This window comes from Pristis pectinata, chromosome 7 (assembly GCF_009764475.1).
Source record: "Pristis pectinata isolate sPriPec2 chromosome 7, sPriPec2.1.pri, whole genome shotgun sequence".
In the NCBI taxonomy this organism is placed as follows: Eukaryota; Metazoa; Chordata; class Chondrichthyes; order Rhinopristiformes; family Pristidae; genus Pristis; species Pristis pectinata.
Genome location: NC_067411.1, coordinates 100,334,593 through 100,356,011, shown reverse-complemented (window position 1 = coordinate 100,356,011; position 21,419 = coordinate 100,334,593). Strand labels below are relative to the sequence as shown.

The 21,419-nt window shown below is 41.6% G+C and overlaps 1 protein-coding gene across 3 annotated transcripts in view; it reads right to left on the bottom strand.

The window, feature by feature from the left end:
- The window catches only part of LOC127572539 (EGF-like repeat and discoidin I-like domain-containing protein 3), a 222,526-nt gene that overhangs the window by 93,264 nt on the left and 107,843 nt on the right, over nucleotides 1-21,419 (bottom strand). For all 3 annotated transcript variants that reach the window (XM_052019909.1, XM_052019910.1, XM_052019911.1), the window contains 2 exons: nucleotides 16,429-16,542; nucleotides 4,562-4,743 (listed from right to left, as the gene is read on the bottom strand). In XM_052019909.1, the coding sequence (XP_051875869.1) occupies nucleotides 4,562-4,743; nucleotides 16,429-16,542 (296 nt within the window). The remainder of the gene's footprint in view (nucleotides 1-4,561; nucleotides 4,744-16,428; nucleotides 16,543-21,419) is intronic.

Sequence of the window (21,419 nt, the reverse complement as noted above, 5' to 3'; positions counted from 1 at the left end):
CATGTGTATGCATCTATTAACAAGTAGAAACTAAAACTGAATAACTTGACACATATGTATCTAATAGACAAAGCACATCTTCGTATGTTCTTGTTCTCATTTTGGACATCATTCAAAACCTATTATCCATTGGGAGTGCCATTTCGAGTTCTCTCCTCTTCTCTACGATGACATTTCATGTCATTGAAAATTGATTGTTACTTGGAGTGAAATACGATACTGACCACATCTGGATCAATTTCTGCTTCAGGGATACATGGTGTGACATCATTCCCCGTGCAACACTCCTTCTGAAGTAATTCAGGGGGAACTGGACCACTTTCTCCTAGGAGTAATCACTGTTGGACATTCTTACGTTGACCTGGTCTTACCAGCACCATGCTGGATGAGTGCTCACCGTACAGTTTTCATCCGTCGTGTTGCCTTGACCATTACTCCCCTACTGTGTCAAACTACTTCACCTCACCTATCCTCTGATCTCCACCCAGACTCCTTGAACCTCAATGACCCAGGGCTCAGCCCTCAACCCCCGTCTTACGAGCTGAGGAAGTCCAAGACTCGGTAAAGGAGAGCTCAAACTCCCCTTCCTGCCACTTCCCATTTCCTTGACCCAGGGTAATCCTCCTAGCGCCTCTCTTGACATGGCACAGACATCTCTCTCAGCATTCCCCTCCCCACTGACCACAGCACAATACAGGACACAGAGGAGTTCAGAGTTAATAACACCAAAGAGGAAAGGGAAGCCAATACAGCAGATGCTTTGAGTGTATTTAGATAGACAAGAAGTGAAGCAATTAGGTGTCCTAATGAACATGGCGATGAAGAAATAGGATGACCATGGCAAAAGCTGTAAAGATACATTTCCATGCGGTTCTACAGGATGCTGGCGAGGCCACACTTGGATTATTGCTTTCAGATTTGGTCGCCCTGCTATAGGAAAGATGTTATTAAACCAGAAAGTGTGCAGAAAAGATACAGAGAGGATACTGGCAGGACTTGAGGGACTGAGTTATAGGGAGAGGTTGGACCTAGGACTTGATTCCATGGAGACTGAGAGGTGACTTATAGAGGTGTATAAAATCATGAGGGGCATAGATAAGGTGAATGCGCTCAGTCTTTTTCCCAGGGTTGGGGAATCAAGAACTTGAGGGCATAGGTTTAAGGCAAGCGGAGAAAGATCGAAGAGGAACTTGAGGGGCAACTTTTTTACATAAAGGGTGGTATCTATGTGGAATGAGCTGCCAGAGGAAGTGGTTGAGGCAGACACAATAACAACTTTTACAAGAAAGTTGGACAGGCACATGAATTGGAAAGGTTTAGAAGTTTATGAGCCAAATGCTGGCATATGGGACTAGCTTGGATGGGGCATCTTGGTTGGCATGGACCAGTTGGGCTGAAGGCGCTGTTTCTGTGCTGTACTTCCCCTGTATGTTGCTTGGGAGGCAGGGATCAGTATGGGGACAGGAGGAGTATCTGGGGAAGGTGTCTGATCGATCTTAGTGACAACAGGTCCATAAAGTTCTTTGAAATTGTGACAAAATTCTGATCAAAACTCTGACCTTGGCAAATCAGAGAGTGGTCTGTGCTGCTCAGATAGTTTTAAACTGAACAAAAAAGCAAACTGCTAGAGGAACTCAGCAGGTCAGGCAGCATCCGTGGAGGCAGAAGGATACTCGGCATTTGGGGTTGAGACGCTGCATCAGAAGTGCGAGTGTAGAGGGAGAGATAGCCAGTATAAGGAGGTGAGGGGGAGGGTTGAGGGAGGGGCTGGCAGGTAATGGGTGGAATAAGGTGTGGCAGGGTTGCTGGGCAGATGGACCTATGTTGGGGGGGGGGGGTGGTGGGGAGGGTGGAGGTAGAGACAGAGGCTGGAAGATGACAAGAGGGTGATACGTGGAACCAGATAAGGGAGGGATGATGGGCAGGTGCAACCAGTCGGGTAGGGGATAGAAGACCCAGTGTGTTAAGTGTGTAGGTGAAGGACAGATAGAACCAGGTGGGGGAGGGTAACGGGGGCAGGGGTATTGCCTGCCAGCTCCTGCCTCTCCCAGCCCCCTCACCTCTTTACACTGGCCATCTCCCCTCGTACTCTCAGTCCTGATGCAGGGTCTCGACCACAAACGCCGACTATTCCACTGCCTCCACAGACGCTACCCGGCCCTCTGAGTTCTTCCAGCAGCTCGTTTTTGCTCCAGCTTCCAGCATCTACAGACTCTCGTATCTCTGAACTTGACCGTCCACCTATTTGTTGGATTTCCCTCAGACTCCTGGCTCGATGCTGTTTGAGCTGCCCTGGATTTCTTCAACTCAGCATACTATCCTCTGCTATGGGCCTTTGACTGATTTACTTTCACTAGTTAATCACAGTTGATTGACTCAATGTGGTCATGCAGGATGGCACAGACCACTTCCACTCTCGACCTTGAGATCTTGTGGACCAGCCACCACCATCAACTTGTTGAATAGAAGTCCCATCCACGTCCAACATTTTCTAGATTTTCCCTATTCAGCTACAGAGATTTCCTTTTCCCCTTTCTGGACCTCACCATTTGATAGTCCCCAGAGCCACCCTCATTAATAATGCTTGCCACAGCCCAAGGAGCAATAGTGTGTCAAATTCTCCCTCACCATCATTAACCTTCCTTGTGAAAACACCCCCCATCCCTCTATTCCTCAGAAAGCAAGGTGGCCTTCAAAGCTGTTCTCCTCCTCCAGGGATATTACAGTGGGCCTGGGACAATCGGAAGGTTGGACAAATGGGAGATGAGGGAGTGGAAGAGGGAATAGTAGTATTGAAAATATAAAAATGACTCGCTATCTCATCACAGCTGAATTATTTGATCAAACCTTTCATTTCTCTCTGCCTCCTCCACAGCCTCCCTCTATATTGCTCCAGTTCTTCATCTCTCCCATTTTAGATTCTTTATCCTTTCTTCTGGTCAGTGATCACTTCCTTTTGTATCTCCCTGTTTTCCTTCCTCCCCACCGATTTGCATTCTCCTGCGCAGCCACAGTTTTGAGGAAAGGGTTTGGGATAATAATCTGAAGAACTTCTGGTAACTTTTCTGGCATGGGGTTTTGAGGCTAATTGAAAAGGTCACCTTAGGTCCTTCCTTTCTTGAACATCATGCAGTAGATTCATTCAGTGAAGTTGTTGAAAACTAATAAGGACAAGGGTAAGTGTTTTGATGATAGATCATCAGCTTAAAATACTAACTCCATTTCTCTCTCCAAACGTCTGACCTTCTGAGTATTTCCAGCATTTTCTGTTTTCGTTTATGGCAAATGTGTTGGCAAACGGTAACAAAAAGTAGAAATGCTGTACATTTGAATCCCCATTTGTTTTCATACAACCAGAGTGACAAGAAGAAGCCACTAATTGGCCATGGCATTCTCTGGAGAGTGGGAGAAACCCATTAGAATTCCTGTATTAAGTGCAGCATCGAGGACTGGGCATAAGGTGAGAAGGAGCAGGCATAAGGTGAACAATCAAACATGGCCTTGCTGCCCTATCCCAGATGAAATAGCTCATTGAGAGTCACACTCGAAGAATGACAAGTTGGGCACAGTAACAAGATATCCGGTGCCTGCAAAAATTTACTGCAGCAGCTAGTCAGCAAATCAAAAGGGAAATGGAGAAAATTACAATCAAAACTACAACTTCTACAATTAAAAAACATTATCTGTCGGTACGATGCCCACAGAAATTATCCGATTTATTTTAGACAGAATTTACTGGTCTGCAGTTGAATGCTTCAAATCCACCTCCTCCTGACCCCACTTATCAGAAAGTAGAGGGGTTCCTGACAAATACAACTCTGCATGAGGCGCTGCCTCAAGAAAGCAGCACTTATCGTCAAAGATCCCTACCATCCGGGCCATGCCATCTTCTCACAGCTACCATTTGGTCCTTGAACCAATTTGCACAATCCTAATCACTACCTCGGTAATAGCAACACTATGACCACTTTGCACAACAGTGGACTTCTTTTTTTGTTTTAATTGTGTTCATTCTTGTATAATTAACAATTAATGTATGTTTTTCTTGTGAATGCTGTGTCTCTAATGCTATGTGCCTGTGATGCTGCTGCAAGCAGGTTTTTCAATGTACCTATGCATCCATGAACTTGTGCAGATGACAATAAACTCAACTTGATTTGACTTGATCCTTACTTGAATATCATGCAACAGATTCATTGCATGAAGTTGTTGAAAACTACTTCAGTGAGCACAAGGGTAAGTGTGTTGATGATAGATCATCAGCTTGAAATGCTAACTCCGTTTCTCTCTCCAAAGAAAAGGTCGGACCTTCTGAATATTTCCAGCAGTTTTTGTTTTCCAAACTTTAGGAAATAAAAAGGGCATACAATTGCAATTATAATTGCATATATCAATTTATAAGTTCAATGACTAGTTTCTAATTTAATGATCCTGTAAAAGTACATTACATAAATGACTATTTTAGAGCCTTCTGTTTCATATTTTACCACAGTCAGCTTTCAGGAAAAAAATGTTGCAAATCATGTTTTAGTCTATCCTCCTTTGTATGCCCATCTGTTACCTGAATCCACGGCCATCTGTCATTTTCTGCTGCGGTCCAAGCATTTACAAGGCCTTTCTTATTCAATCTGGCGTAGTATGGGTACCACTTCTGCAGCCCAAACAGGGCACGGTGTGTCGAGGACGCTGAGATCTGTTGATTCGATATTATCCCTCCCTCCATCCCGAGAGGTCCTGAGCACTCTGTGGGTAAAAAAAAAGTACAAAAAGCACATGTTGGAAATGGGGACATACAGCTCTGAGTTCAAAGGGTGACAAAACAAAAAAGTTATTCTTTTCTTGTACCTAAAGATTCTTTGCATGTAAATACAGTTCAACTTTTAATTGAAAGCAATTTCCTTTTCTTCAGCAACATTCTTGCAAAGTATGAGCTTATTATTAGTGTCCTGATCTATCATTTCATGTGCTCAACAAGGAAAATTTGTAACTGCAATGCGTTTAGGCAAGTGGTAAGTGCCCAGAAATCCATCAATGATTGATACTGTTAAACACATTATATGTAATGGCAGGATAATGCTCTCTGTTTCTTAAGCTCATTCCATTAAAGTTAATGCAATTGAATTAATAAGTTGATGGGATATAACTTTTCAACAATATTCTGGTCCTTCCAATTTCTGTTTCTACTTTATAGCAATTGGTAGGTTTCCTGATTTTTGTTTAGTTTTTACTAGTTAGTTTTAAGAGACATTTCATTCTGTCGACCTATTTCACCTAATCTCTTCATTGAAGCTGTGCAATTAGATGCAGCCTCTTTGTTCTTATGCTTCTTCTTCATACATTCTGATTATAAAGCTACAGAGCTAAAGTCATGATCTGGTAACGTTTATCTACCTCAAGATAATATATTTGCTCTGGTACATTATTCAGAATCAATTTGTTTTCAGATTTTGATCATCTTTAGTTTCTTCTCCACTGAAACTATTTTGTACTTCAGATCTTCATTATTAAAGTCCATTTAAATCTGCAAACTAATCAGAATTTGAAGCACAGCCATTTCTTTCTCAACATCTAGTAGCCCATAATGGATACACAATAATCCTGTTTCAGTTTAACCTACCCTGCTTGGTTGAAATGGGTCTGTTTTATACCACAAAGGATTTTAGTTCACTTGTAGCCACCCTGCTGGGTTAGGCAAAAGTTGTGCTCCAGTCTGGTCATCACCTACAATATTAACCCACTTCCTTTAATGTTGTGATCCTGTCTCTGTAATGTTCCTTCCTTTTCTTTTTCTGTTTTCTATCCTGGGAAACACTTTTTTTTCCTAAATGTTCAGTGCAGCTTAAGCTGAAGGCAAGTCCCCAGTATTTATGGCAAGGAGGGTGAAATAGCTAAAGCCATATGCTTGCTGAAATGAACTGCAGGAAATCACTGTGATTCTATTGCTTTTCCTTCCCTGGTAAAATGAAGGCCGAGAGGCTGCCAGGGACTGAGCTGGTCACTCACGCAGACAGCCTATGATAACTTGGTGGTGAAGGGAAGGGTGGGGTGTGATAAGAAGTCAATGGTTCTTATCCCACCCCACCCTTGAGAATGGATGAGAAAAGAGAAACTGGTGACCTTGACAGGGAGAGACTGAAGGCTTATTGAGTGGGGTAGCGAGCAGAGGAGAGCAGCTAAATCACCTGATCCACATGGAGTGATTAGAATGGCTTCTAGTCAAAGCCAGTTCAGCTGAACCCTGGAAAACCTAAGATCTCTTTATTAGTCACATGTACATCGAAACACACAGTGAAATGCATCTTTTGCGTAGGGTGTTCTGGGGGCAGCCCGCAAATGTCGCCATGCTTTTGGCGCCAACATAGCAGGTCCACAACTTCCTAACGCGTACGTCTTTGGAATGTGGGAGGAAACCGGAGCACCCGGAGGAAACCCACGCAGACACATGGGGAGAACGTACAAACTCCTCACAGACAGTGGCCGGAATTGAACCCAGGTCACTGGCGCTGTAATAGTGTTACGCTAACCGCTACACTACCGTGCCTGCACAGAAGCAATGAATTTTACATTGCACTCCTAACTCTACTGTAATAAGATGGATAAAATTTGTTAATGAAGTATCCCCATTTTCCACACAAAGAAGCTACAACATCTTTACATGTAAAAAAAAGTGTCAGGATGTCACAATGGTGATGCATCTTCTATATTTCAATTTGTAACTCCATCCTCTATATTTTCCCATCCCAGAGGGCATGCATTTAAGGTGAGAGGGGGAAAGTTTAAAGGAGATGTGAGGGGCAAGTTATTTTACACAGAGGGTGTTGGGTGCATGGAATGTGCTGCCAGGGGTGGTGGTGGAGGCAGATACGACAGACATAAGAGAGACTGCAGATGCTGGAAATCTAGAGCAAAGGACACAGAGTCAGGCAGCATCTGTGGAGGGAAATGAACAGTCGACATTTCGGGCTGAGACCCTTCATCAGGACTGGAAAGGAAGAGGGCAGAAGCCAGAATATGATAGAGGCATTCAAGAGCCTCTTAGATAGGCACATGAATGTGCAGGAATGGGATGGATATGAACATTATGTAGGCAGCAGGGATTAGTTTAGATCGGCATTTGATCACTAATTTAGTCAGTTCGGTACAACCTTGTGGGCCGAAGGGTCTGTTCCTGTGCAGTACTGTTCTATGTTCTATGTTATTGCAAAGATATGGGAAATAAATGTTGAGATATTGGCTGGACAAGCTATGACTGGACTCAAAGGAGAAATCACGTTTAAAAGGTAGCAAATAAGATTATTAGTGTAAGATTGAGATTAATAGCAGACAAATTAAGGAATTTATTTTAATGGACAGACCAAGGTTATAGAAAATTACATTAGCAAATTAGCTAAATTAGAATTAATGACATTGGGTATAAAGATCTCAACATGTGCAGTTTTCAGTGGTGAGCCTTGATTGTGTTTCAAGAATTAGGAATGCGAGTTTAAAATTCTTCACTGGAAAGTAATTTGGACATTAAACCATTTTATCATATGTTGATAAATGTTTTAAGTGTATTCATGTTTTGCATATTACAAGTGGACTTCACACAAAACCAAACATTTGTTTTGCCTTTGCTCTCACGCTCCCATTCTGAACACATTTAGAACATTTCAGACGTTACACAAACAATTTAAAAACCCAAAGTATTAATTCTAAAAAATTGTATTGTCTTGGTACAGAACAGATCGCCTGTTAAAATCTGAACAATTGCATTGATGTCTTTTATACACATTCAGAGCAGTGTGTGTTCTGACCATTGTGTGATGCACTCAACCATGACACTATTAAGTGGTTAAATTAAATAAATTATGAAAATACATCTGGTGAATGAGCTCCAAACTTCAAACATTTCTACATAGATGCAACTTGAACCTTCTGTGTGGTTTCCAGGATTTCCCTTTCTTGTTAATGAAAGCAGTATCTAAAAGAACATGTCCCTAGAGCCTAATGCAAGTGTGTTCTGTGACATTCCCTGCCAGTCTTAACACGAATGGCTTTTACACCAGCCATGTCCTTCAAGAATGGAGAACATGCTGGTGTAGATAAGTAAATGCTACCTCCAGTTGAAAAATGAATTGAAATACAAGTATAAAACAAAAAATGGTGCACATCGCACACGTTGAATATGTTGTCTGATTCTTTGATAAAGGTTCCCTCAGTGAAGCAATCTTGATGTAAAGGATTGGGAATAAGCATATTGTGATGGCCATTGTGTGTTGTCAAGAGATTAGTTGAATGAGAAAGGCACACATACTCCAGCAACAAGCTAGAGGAACTCATCGGCTCATCCCTTTGAGTTCCTCCAGCAGATTGCTTGTGGCCCCAGATTCCGGCATCTGCAATCTCCTGTGTCTCCACATATACTGCAGGTAGCTCTGCAAGTGACTGAATCTCAAAGGACTGGGTGTGTGGGGGTGCTGGAGTGTGTGAAGATTAACTTCGCGTTCTCAGCTGAGCTGTGGAAATCTTAAACCACAGTGTTTTAGAGTTGGAACAGTCAACATGAATGGTTACTAACCCAAAAATATCCCCCTGGATATTTCGAGTCACTCAAACAATTATTTCTGAGATGTAATTATGCAGCTAGTTTAAACTCCAACACTAGTGACTATCATCACTTCAATGACTGAAGATTAAATATCTCATCTCAGCACATCACCTAATACCCTCCTGTGCTGAGCTTTTCTTAGCTCTTTAGAATTGCTTACATCCTCAAATTCACATCCTCTTCCTTATATCGTTTTCCTTTTATTCCTGTCCCTTAACCTGCCTACCCCTCTCTCCGAGCTTCCTCACCTCCCTGGATCCTTGGTCTTATATCATGATGCTGCACTACTGGTACTGGAGGTAGTGTAGCTGTCCTACAGTTCTGGAAACCCGGCTTCAATTCTGACCTCTGGTGCTGTCTCTGCGGAGTTTGCTTGTTTTCTCCGCAACCACTTGGGTTTCCCTGTGTGCTCCAGTTCCCTCTCACGTCCCAAAGACATGCTGATTGGTGGGTTAATTGGTTACAGCTAAATTACCCGTGGTGTTAGTGGGTGAAGAGAACTGGGCAGCAAATGAGAAGCACGTGGAAGGGTTTAAGATTAAGATATCTTTATTAATCACATGTACGTCGAAACACACAGTGAAATGCATCTTTTTGCGTTGAGTTCTGGGGGCAGCCCGCAAGTGTCGCCACGCTTCCGGTGCCAATGTAGCATGCCCACAACTTCCTAATCCACATGTCTTTGGAATGTGGGAGGAAACCAGAGCACCTGGAGGAAACCCACGCAGACACAGGGAAAACGTACAAACTCCTTACAGACAGTGGCTGAAATTGAACCTGGGTCGTTGGCGCTGTAATAGCGTTACGCTAACCACTACACTACCATGCCTGCCTATAAGAGAATAGGTTACAAGGAAATAAGTGGGGGAATGGGAATGATGGGATTGCTCTGAGAGCTGGCATAGACTTGATGGGTCAAGTGGCCTCCTTCTATGTCATAAGCTGGTTTGAGATGAAGTGCCCTAATGCTATATACTCACACAGCTTTTTCACAAAAGTTTATGTAAATATACCACACTGCTCTTCCTCGATGAAACAGAGTGTGAAACCCTTCATATAGATGCAGTCTATATGGATTCAGTTTTTAAAGTGGTTTTCACAAATGCTTGGACCTTCTTAACTATGTTTGAGTCTCAAGCAGTAGCACAGAAAATCCAGGAACTATCCATCAGATCAGATTACATCTGTGCTGAGAGAAACAGATTTAACATTTTAAGTCAATGTCAGCTGCAATCAAGGAGCCTTCATCACCATTTTTCAGCCAGTGCTACCATCACTTGTGTCATTCAGTCTCTCTAGGTCCCCTCCTCCAACTTCTCCTAGTCCTGATCAAAGGTCATCAACCTGAAAAGTTAACTCCTTTGTTTTTGTAGTTCCACCATCTTCCATTTTTAATTTGGATTTCCAGCATCTGCAATGCTTTTGTTTTTCAATTGCCTCTGTGGTTACTGTTTGATTTGAAGAATGTGTGACATCTTGACTGAACTCCCTGCCCACACGTCTCCTCTTCAATAGCCGATTCCATGTCGACTCTGGAATACATCTGTCATGACATATTTCTTCAACGTGTTCAGATATGCCTTTTGCTGCAAATATTTGGTTAACACAAACGTTTTTGACCTTTCTCCCAATTGACTCAAAATATTGTTTTGGATTACAGGCTTATACCATCTCACTGAAGTGCTGCTTCTGTGTGTCATACTTGTTCATCAGTCTTGACAACCTCAGCTTTTCATTTGTCTGAATTGCTTCACTTTGCTTCTTCCCACTGGTACTTGTTTTAACTGCTGCCTCTCCTCTTTCTCCTCGAGCTAAGCCAGACCAAACCTTAAAGTGTTTGAAGTCTATGACACATCAGGGATGAAATATCTAGTAGAATGTGTCATGATGCTATTTGTAAGTCAGAAGTTAGCCAAACGTTGAATCATTGTCAAACTGGAACAACATTGCTTCTTCAAGACTTTCTTCAAAATATGTACAGGCTTTTCAGCTGTACTGTTAGAAACAGGGTAATTTAAGGAATTAATTAATGCTTAATACCATTGCATCTTATGAAGCATTCAAACAAATATTTTAATGGTAGCACTGTCAAATTATTAACTTAAATGATGAAATCCAGATGATTGCGATCAAAATGGCCATTGATTTGAAACTTCAACACTGCCTGACCTTCTGAACATTTTCCAGCAATTTTATTAATTAAAGTTGTCCCCAAAGTGAAATGAGACTGGAATATAATACAAGATCTTTCTGTGAAATCCTGTGCCTGTCCCAATTATGTTCCATTGTCTGAAACTAATTCCACAGATATGTTACACGTCACAATGATTAAAATCAGGCCTTCAACTACCTTCTGCTGTTGTGGAGGGTTGAACATATTTAACTCAACCCATTTTGAGTATGTGTCGATGAGAATTACCAAATCATTGTCGTCTTTCCAATAAAGATTTGCGTGATTTCTCTGAATTGTCACATTAGCCACCTCCATGTCTGTCATGATGTATGTGTTGGTTTTGGTTTTGCACTCCTGATTGACTCTGCACATTGGAAATAATTCTTCTAAATCCTTATACACAACTGGCCAAGATATACTGGCAGTAGCCTTCATGTTTAAGATGCTGGGATGTTCTGCAGGTAACTCATCCAATATCTGTCTTCTCAGCACATTGGGGGTAATTGGTTTATGTCCCCCCTGCAGTCAGTGAACTGTCCAAACTGTGTGCTGTAGAATGGTTGCAGGTCTGCATTTGGATCTTTGCCTGAGCTCAGCCAACTTCTCAGAAGATGCTAGAGAAACAAAGGACTGCAGAGGCTGGAATCTAGATGGAATACACAATGATGCTGGAGGAACTCAGCAGGCCAGGCAGCATCTGTGGAGAAAAGCAGGCGGTCAACGTTTTGGGTCAGGACCCTTCTTCAGGACTCATATTCCGAGTCCTAACCCGTAACGTTGACCGCCTGCTTTTCTCCACAGATGCTGCCTGGCCTGCTGAGTTCCTCCAGCATCATCGTGTTTTTCCTCAGAAGATGCTCTCAGATTTGTTTCAGAACCATGTCTTGCTGTGTTCTCTGAGCAACTTCTGCACCTGTAGTTGGAAAGTCATCACCCATGTGAGAAAGTGGAAATCCTTCCTGTGGTGTTTGGTGTAAAGGATACGCCTCAGCAGTAAATACATTCCCCAAAAAAACTCTGGTCTTCTTAGCGAACCATTGTCTAGTTAGTACTGTACACAATTAGCAACTGTTAAAATGTCACAGTTGATCACACTGGGACATTGCAATATAGAACATAGAACACTACAGCACAGTACAGGCCCTTCGGCCCACAATGTTATGCCGAAATTTTATCCTGCTCTAAGATCTATCTAACCCTTCCCTCCCACATAGCTCCCTATAACGTATTTGTCCAATACTTTCAGAACTTTATGCAGTCTTGTGACTGTGCTTTACACTAAAGGTGACTGAACAATCTAACTGTGTAAACTTGCCTTACTAATGACTTGTTATTAATCACCCCTATAACTTTAAAATCTTGCTGTTTTTTATATTGTTGCTCGTAACAAAAATGCCCTAAAATTAACATCTTCATCACTCGCATCAGTTTTGATGTTGTGCATGCTCCCCTGTGTTTTAGATTTCCCACTCTATGTAGATATTGAAGTGCCTGCTGTTATTTACTGCCCTGTGTTTGGATTGGCACAGTCAGCATGAGCCTCAAGTGGTTGGTCCCAGCCTGTAGGGTAAATTTGCACATTGTATTATAAAAGCACAATGCAAGAACAAAGTGTATTTTCTATCCCACGAAATAAGTCTGACCAGGCCTATACAATAGCTTTCGATATGAGAGATACCAGGCCCCTGTGATAATTGGAGATTATGGGATTGCATTTAGTGCCATCCCCATGTGAACTAAAGCCTGAACAAAGGGATACTTTAGGCATGAGATTAGAGGCAGGGTTCTGTGAGTACAATATGATCATGCAGGGGAGGTGATGCATCTTCTCATCATGGGGTAGTGGAGAGATGATGGCTGAATGTCTGTACATTGGTGAAGATGTTTTACCTTGTCTCTAAATATGCATAAAATGCCATGCGTAACACTATTACAGCGCCAGCGACCCGGGTTCAATTCCAGCCACTGTCTGTAAGGAGTTTGTACGTTCTCCCGTGTCTGCGTGGGTTTCCTCCGGGTGCTCCGGTTTCCTCCCACATTCCAGAGACGTACGGGTTAGGAAGTTGTGGGCATGCTATGTTGGTGCCGGAAGCGTGGTGACACTTGCGGGCTGCCCCCAGCACATTGTCAGTAACGCAAAAGAAAGCATTTCACTGTGTGTTTCGATGTTCATGTGACTAGTAAATATCTTACCCTTGAAGGAAAAGGCATATACAAAATGGTTGCCATTACAGCTATAATTTGTCCCACTCACACCCACTAGGTGTTGACCCGCTTTCTGCATGGAGCTTTCATTACTGCCTTTTCAAGTTCGTGCTTGGTTGATAGACAGAAGTCTTTGACATTTTCATTCAAGTCGCAACCTTGCAAACCACATCACCCCGAGGGTCTTCATGCCTGACAACTTTGATTGGATCCCTTCATCTATCAAGCCACACATAAATCTATTCTGCATTGCACGGTCTAAAAACTCTCCACTACCTCAGACTACTGTGGATTAAAGTAATATTCCAACTCCTGTGGAGCCACCAGATTAGTAAGTGTGGAAGAGTATTCAGAACCACTCTCTCACTGCAGTGTTCAATACTTAGGCATTTTCAGCATGATCTCCTATCGCAAGGAAATTATTTGCCGCAAACATCTCCACCCTTTCCATACATGCTGTAAATGATACATTTGCTTAAGGCAGCTGATGTAGCTTGTCTATGTTTGAGCTGCCATTATGTTCCTTTTCTCACCAAATGATGACACTGATGCAGTTAAAGCTCCTTTCTCACTCGTTCCTGGGCAAATTTACCACCTCACTGTATACCCAGGAACTTCAATGCCTGTGGTGTTTGTCTCTTCTCAGGTGCAGAGATTTTGGAGTCACTTAATGAGTGTTGCCACTAATATTGTGCAAAAATGTTAACAGTGTTAATCTCCCTGTTGGTAATCCTCACTGCCAATTATAGTGTATTTGGGGTCTTGCAGTGCTGTTGAGTTCAAATGACAATAATGTGTAGAAGACACCAGAGGTGCAGAGGAGATTTACCAGGATGCTGCCTGGATTGAACCATAGAACCATACAGCACAAAACAGGCCCTTCGGCCCACCATGTTGTGCCGTCCATCAAACCACCCTCACACTGCCTAACCCCTTCCTCCCGCATATCCCGCCATCCCACACTCCTCCATGTGCCTATCCAACAAGCTCTTGAACCTGTTCAATGTATCTGCCTCCACCACCACCCCAGGCAGTACATTCCATGCACCAACCACTCTCTGGGTGAAAAACCTCCCCCTGACATCTCCCCTGAACCTCCCACCCATAACCTTAAAGCCATACCCTCTCATCTTGAGCATTGGTGCCCTGGGAAGGAGGCGCTGACTGTCTACTCTATCTACTCTCAATATTTTATATACCTCTATCATGTCTCCTCTCATCCTCCTTTCCAGTGAATAAAGCCCTAGCACCTTAAGCCTCTCCTCATATTCAATACTCTCTAAACCAGGCAGCATCCTGGTAAATCTCCTCTGCACCCTCTCCAACACCTCCACATCCTTCCTATAATGAGGCGACCAGAACTGAACACAGTACTCTAAGTGTGGCCTAACTAGAGTTTTGTAAAGCTGCATCATCACCTCGTGCTCTTAAACTCAGTCCCGCGACTTATGAAAGCCAACATCCCATTGGCCTTCTTAACTGCTCTTTCCACTTGTGAGGCAACTTTCAATGAACTGTGAATATGAACCCCCAGATCCCTCTGCTCCTCTACACTGCCAAGTACCTTGCCATTTACCCAGTACTCTGCCCTGGAGTTTGTTCTTCCAAAGTGTACCACCTCACACTTCTCCGGATTGAACTCCATCTGCCACTTCTCAGCCCAGCTCTGCATCCTATCAATATCCCTCTGTAAGTTCTGACAGCCCTCCACACTATCCACAACACCGCCTATCTTAGTGTCGTCCGCAAACTTACTAACCCAGCCCTCTACCCCCTCATCTAAGTCATCTATAAATATCACAAAAAGTGGAGGTCCCAGAACCGATCCCTGCGGGACACCACTAGTCACTGCCCTCCAATCCAAGGGCACTCCTTCCACCACAACACCTCTGCTTTCTATGCGCAAGCCAATTCCTAATCCACACAGCCAAGCTTCCTTGGATCCCTTGGCCTCTGACCTTCTGAAGAAGCCTACCATGAGGAACCTTATCAAACGCCTTACTAAAATCCATGTAAACCACATCCACTGCACTGCCCTCATCAATCTTCCTGGTCACCTCCTCAAAGAACTCTATCAGGCTTGTGAGGCAAGATCTTCCCTTCACAAAGCCATGCTGGCTGTCCCTAATCAGTCCATGATTCTCTAGGTGTTCATAAATCCTATCCCTTAGAATCCTTTCTAACAGCTTACCTACCACAGGTGTGAGACTCACTGGTCTATAATTCCCTGGCCTATCTCTATTACCTTTTTTGAACAAGGGGACAACATTCGCAACCCTCCAATCCTCCGGCACCATCCCCGTGGACAACGAGGACTCAAAGATCCTTACCAGCGGTTCAACAATCTCCTCCCTAGCCTCTCAAAGCAGCCTGGGGAAAATCCCGTCAGGCCCCGGAGATTTATCTGTCTTAATATTATTTAACAACTTCAACACATCCTCTCTCTTGATATCTACAACCTCGAGAACATTACCCGTACCAGCACTCCCTTCCACATCATCAAGACCCCTCTCCCTGGTGAATACCGAAGAGAAGTACTCATTTAGAACTTCTCCCACTTCCGCTGCCTCCAGGCAAATTCTCCCACCTTTGTCCTTAATCGGACCTACCTTTACCCTAGCCATCCTCCTACCCTTAGGATTGGAGAGCATGTCTTATGAGGATAGGTTGAGCGAGCTCGGGCTTTTCTCTTTGGAGAGAAGGAGGATGAGAGGTGACTTGATAGAGGTGCACAAGATGATAAGAGGCATAAATTCAGTCAGAGACTTTTTTCCTAGGGTGACAATGGCTAACACGAGGGGGCATAATTTTAAGGTGATTGGAGGAAGGTATAAGGGGGATGTCAGGGGTAAGTTTTTTTTACACAGAGAGTGGTGGGTACGTGAAACGCAGTACCAGCGAAGGTGGTGGGGGCAGATACATTAGGGACATTTAAGGGACTCTTAGATAGACACATGAATGATAGAAAAATGGAGGGCTATGTGGGAGGGAAGGATTAGATAGATCTTAGAGCAGGACAAAATGTCGGCACAACATTGTGGGCCGAAGGGCCTGTACTGTGCTGTAGTGTTCCATGTTCTAGAACTTCAGAGCCAGGGAATGTATTTTATTGCAGGTTAACAACAACTGACAAGTATTCTTACGTCACGTGTACGATGATGTTATTAGATATAAGATATGACTTATTTAGATATCGATATACAAATAGTTCACTCCTTCCCTCATCCCACCACTAAGATTTCACTCTTTTTTCCCTCTACATTTCTCCCTCTAACTCCTGTCTTTTACATTTCCACTATTTGAACCAATTAACTTATCTCCTTCTCTCATAACCTTTCTCGTTCTCAATTAGCTTCTTATTGCATTAATACCTTTCACACAGGCAGAAATATTAAATGATTATTTACCATTATTTATAGCTGCTCAGTAATTTTAATCATTAATAAAACACATTACTTACTGTACTGGCAATTTCTGCCCATGAATTCTCCTGGACATTCACAGGAATAGTTTGCAATGAGGTCAGTGCATATCCCACCATTTCTACAGGGCTCAAACTCACACTCATTTATATCTGTGAGGATAAAGAACAGAAATCATTCAATTGGGACAATTTATGCTTAAAATAAAACAAAATTCCTGAATAAATCTTCATTAGTTGTTTCAATATATCTGATGTGATGTACATTTTGCAACCAATCAAACTGTCCTGTGCAATATTTTCTTTACAATGGTCTATTTTGACGCAAACTCTACATCTCCTCAATTTTAATAATTCAATATTTAATACAAATATATCCTTATCAAATCAACAAAATAATTTCAATGATCAGTTAATCAACAAAATAATTTCAATGATCAATCACTACAGTGTTCACCCCATAAGTTCTCACTAGTGCAAATACTTTCAAAGCATAATTGTCCCAGAAGTTCTCCAAGCCCTTGTCGTGATAAACTTCTCTACTAAACAGATAACTTGGTTTAACCAGGAGTTCCAAATCTGCCAGAGCCACAGTGCTTTTGCGCGTTTGCTTTGGGCAGTGGGAACTAATTCTGTTTCTTGACACCCACAGCGATTATCATGAAAGGTCGGTATACATTTTCAATCAATCCACATGAAACGATTTGGAAGAGAAACAACTTACTTCTTGTGGAATTTGTTATATATACTTTGATTTCTGCTGGTAAGTAATTTTAAAGCACTCACTGTTCCTTTGACCAAAGACAACTATACGTACATAAAAATAATTTGAGAGGCTTGCTGATATAGGTACCTTTCACACTTAGTTAAATCATTTAGCATATTACTCCATCTCTAATGAAACAGCTTCATTGCATACAACACTAGCAGGCAACATTAATATGCATACATACAGATAACCAGATAACACACCACTAATTAAAAACTTAAATCAACGGTAACATTTTTGTGAAATGTAAACCTGAAGTAATTTAAAACAGAAAAAGGCAAATATGCCTTTTTCCTTTCCAAGGAAAATATGAATTTTGATCCTTTGGACAAATATAAGAGAAGACAAGTCCCTACAATGTGTTGGACTCTATTTCACAATGTGCTTTTTCACATGGAGAATTTAGCAAATAAAGAAAGCTGAAGAAGTATTCAAGGATACCTTTATAGTAGGGTCATGCAAAGTTAATCAATTCTTGGTCTAAATTAGACCCAAGTTACAGATATCATGTGGGCCTTTTGAAACAAACAGGGTTCAGACTGATGGATAGCTTAACATTTGATGTTTTAAAAAAATCTGGTTATCATTGTAGATATTCTTGTGTTAGTAAATGCGATAGCCACAATTATAACAGTTGTGTCCAAAATTATGTCAACAGACCACATTGCAACTTGCTTCTAGGACTGGAAGTAAAAATATTTTGATTCCCACAGTTCATGCTGTAAGTGGTAAAAATCTTCTTGTTACTGAAAATGCCCTCTTCATGTTACTACCACTGGGGAGGAGGTACAGGAGCCTGAAGACCCACACTCAGTGATTCAGGAACAGCTTCTTCCCCTCTACCATCAGATTTCTGAACGGTCCATGAACCCATGAGCACTACTTTGTTATTCCTTTTTATTTGCACTATTTATTTTGTAACTTATAGTAATTTTTATGGCTTTGCTGCCACAAAACATATTTCACGACATATTATAAACCTGATTCTAATTCTGAAAATGAATGGCTAAGAACCATTGCGAATGTTCAATAAATACTGAGCAAATGCCGGTCAGAATTGCTGTATCCTTTGTGCTTGCTCATCTGTTTATCCATGAATAGCACTTGCTGCTGGATTTACCAATATATTCTGATATCAGTAAAATGACACTCAAGACATGCAGAATCTTGCCCTGCTTCAACAGCATTGAATTTTGGTTTTTGAATTCATCGAGCAGGCATAGGAGTCCTGTGACATTTTCATGGTGTAGCCTGGAGAGCAAATAATGGTGAGCTGCCTGTGCAGAACATGCACCGACTTAAAAGGACTGAGTTAAAGAACAAAAAATCCAAGCTGCGCCAAATCTAATCAAATCTGTATACACCTAATAAAAGGCCATTGTCCAATGGGAATTCATCTTACGAGATAGAGTTTTCATTAACCTGTCACCCCATTCATGCTGAAAAACTACCCCACTGTGATAAGACTATTGAACGGTTCCCTTATACAATGAGATGGACTCCGACCTCACGATCTATCTTGTTGTGACCTTGCACCTTATTGCACTGCACTTTCTCTGTAGCTGTGACACTTTACTCTGTACTGTTATTGTTTTTACCTGTACTACATCAATGCACTCTGTACTAACTCAGTGTAACTGCACTGTGTAATGAATTGACCTGTACGATCGGTTTCTAAGACAAGCTTTTCACCGTACCTCGGTACAAGTGACTATAATAAACCAATACCAATACCAATAAAATTACCCTCGTTATTTAAGAAATCTACCTCAGCATTGTTGTGGGGTATTACCAACAAGAGGCTTAATAGAGCAAAACTGGAAAGAAGGCATTGAGTTAAATATTGGAGTATTAAAAGTTATAAAAGGAACTGAACAAAATATCAGGATTAAGAAGGAAAGTGGAACATTTACAAAGAAAAAGAGTTGACAGATGAAATGAGTTTAAATTAAATTTATATTTTATTTACAGCGTGGTAACAGGCCCTTCCAGGTCATGAAATGTCACTGAAACAATGTCAATTAAATGCTTTTCTAGACAGAGGGATTGCGGTGAAAATTGTGATTTCATTAAAAAAGGAATAAACTTGTTGGGACCTGTTTCCAGGAAAATCTTGTATTCAAGTTGTATTACATTCTATTTAGCATGGGGGATGTCAGATTTAAAGGTTAAAGGAAACGCTGCAGACAGTTAATTAAACATTCTCAAGTTCACACAGCAGCTTCCCCGTGCATTATAAGACAAATCAATACATGTGTGTGATAAACAGAAAACTCAGGCTATTTTCCCCAAATATAGAAGGGACTGTGGTATTGAGCTGTGATTTCAGTATATTTGCAGAAATTTGGAAGGAAACCCCTAAAAGGTTTGTGACTTCAGGACAACCCAAGGCATTTTACAGCTACTTACATATTTTTGAAGATTAGTCACTTTTGTTTTTTTTGGAAAACACAGCAACCAATTTGCATTCAACAAACAATAATGCAAATGTGATCAGTAATCTGTTTGACGGTATTGGTTAGAAGACAAATACTGATCAAGAATGGTGACTGGTGACAACATCCTGATTTCCTTTACAATAGAAGCATGAGATCTTTTCCTACAGCCAACAAAACCGACAAGGCCTTAGTTTGTCTTCTTTGAAAGACAATGTTGATCTCTCTCTTTTGAGCACAAGTCTAGAGTTTGGTACTCAAATCTCTGGAATAAGGTGAAAATGATCGCTGTATCCTTCAGTTGGAGCACTACTCACTGAACCATGAACAATGCTCTGTGGATGGACACTGAGGTGAGATACACGAATCTGTGTAACATCACAGCAAGATTACAAGTCTCATCACAACATTCTCTGGATGGTTTCCTGTAACCTCAGAATCTAACTGGGAGACAACTTCATGGCCCTTCCCAAGACTGTAAAGACAAAGAAAAGGAATAGAGGAAGCTGAAAGGACAAGTATACTTTCTGTCAATTCCAAGCCAAGTAGATACCACATGTCCTTCCTATTGGTTACAGGACCATCGAATCAACTATTAGTTACAGCAGCAGTGAATTGTTGTTCATTAGACTAAAAGTCCATATTTAGTAGTGTTTCTCAGGCTGCAGTGTTAGGATCACTGCTCTTTCTGATAGCTTGGCCTGCAGTTGGATATTCATGACATAATTTCAAAATTTTCACATGATGCAAAATCCAGAAATGTAAATAATGAAGGGCATAGTTACAATCTTCAGGTGCCAAAGGTGGGCTGGTAACTTGAGCACACAATGGAGGTGAGATTTAATGCCGGTAAAACCAAAACATTTTGACAGAAGGAATAAGGAGAGACAACATGAACTAAATGGTACACTTTTAAAGGAGGTGGATAAATAGAGAGGACCAGGGTTTATGATAACAAATTGTGAAAGCCGTTAAAAAAGCATATGGATTCATTGGCTTTATAGTGAGAGGCACAGAATACATTTGCAACAGTATACATTGGGAAGAATGCCTTCACTATTTATGGTGAGAAGCTTGACTAGAATAATAACAGTGAAAAAAGACTTCAGCTATTCAAAGAAATTAGAGAAATGGGGATTGAGATGATTAAAAGGAGCTATTGATAGAATTGTTCAAAATCATGAATGAATGAAGAAGAGAAGCATTTCCAGTGGTGGAGATGTTTGCAGCCAAAGGACACAGAGTGAAGGTTATTTGCAAAAGAAACATTTATTTAAATGTGGCATATTGTGAAATGGAATATACTGCCTTAAAGACCAAAGGAAGCAAATTAAATGGCAACATTCAAAACAGAATTGCTAAATACATGAAAATAAGATTACAGACCAAGCAGAAAGAGTAGATGAGAAGCTTCCAGACAGATCTTTCAAAGAGGTGCCATGGATGTAGTGGGTCAAAATGATCTCCTTCTGTGTTGAAACCTTGTAGTCACATTGGGAATGGGGCTTGCCTTTGGCCAAAGTCTCCCGTCTCACCCGAACCAAGTGCCAGCAACCTCACAGGCTGACTTTCACTTTCTTCAGGACTGTGATCCATATCACTGGAACATTTTCTTGGCATCCCTAACATGCTGGTCAATTGTTACTAACACAAAGAAAGAAAATCTGCGTGGACTTGTGCATCAGTGTTAGAATGGTAGTTACGGTGGGATTTTTTTTTAATAACAGGATGTTGGCTTTTCTGCTTGAAGCAGAATTTATTGTCCATCCCGAGATGCACCAACTAAACGGCTTGCGAGGCATTTAAGGGCATTATCCAGAGTCATA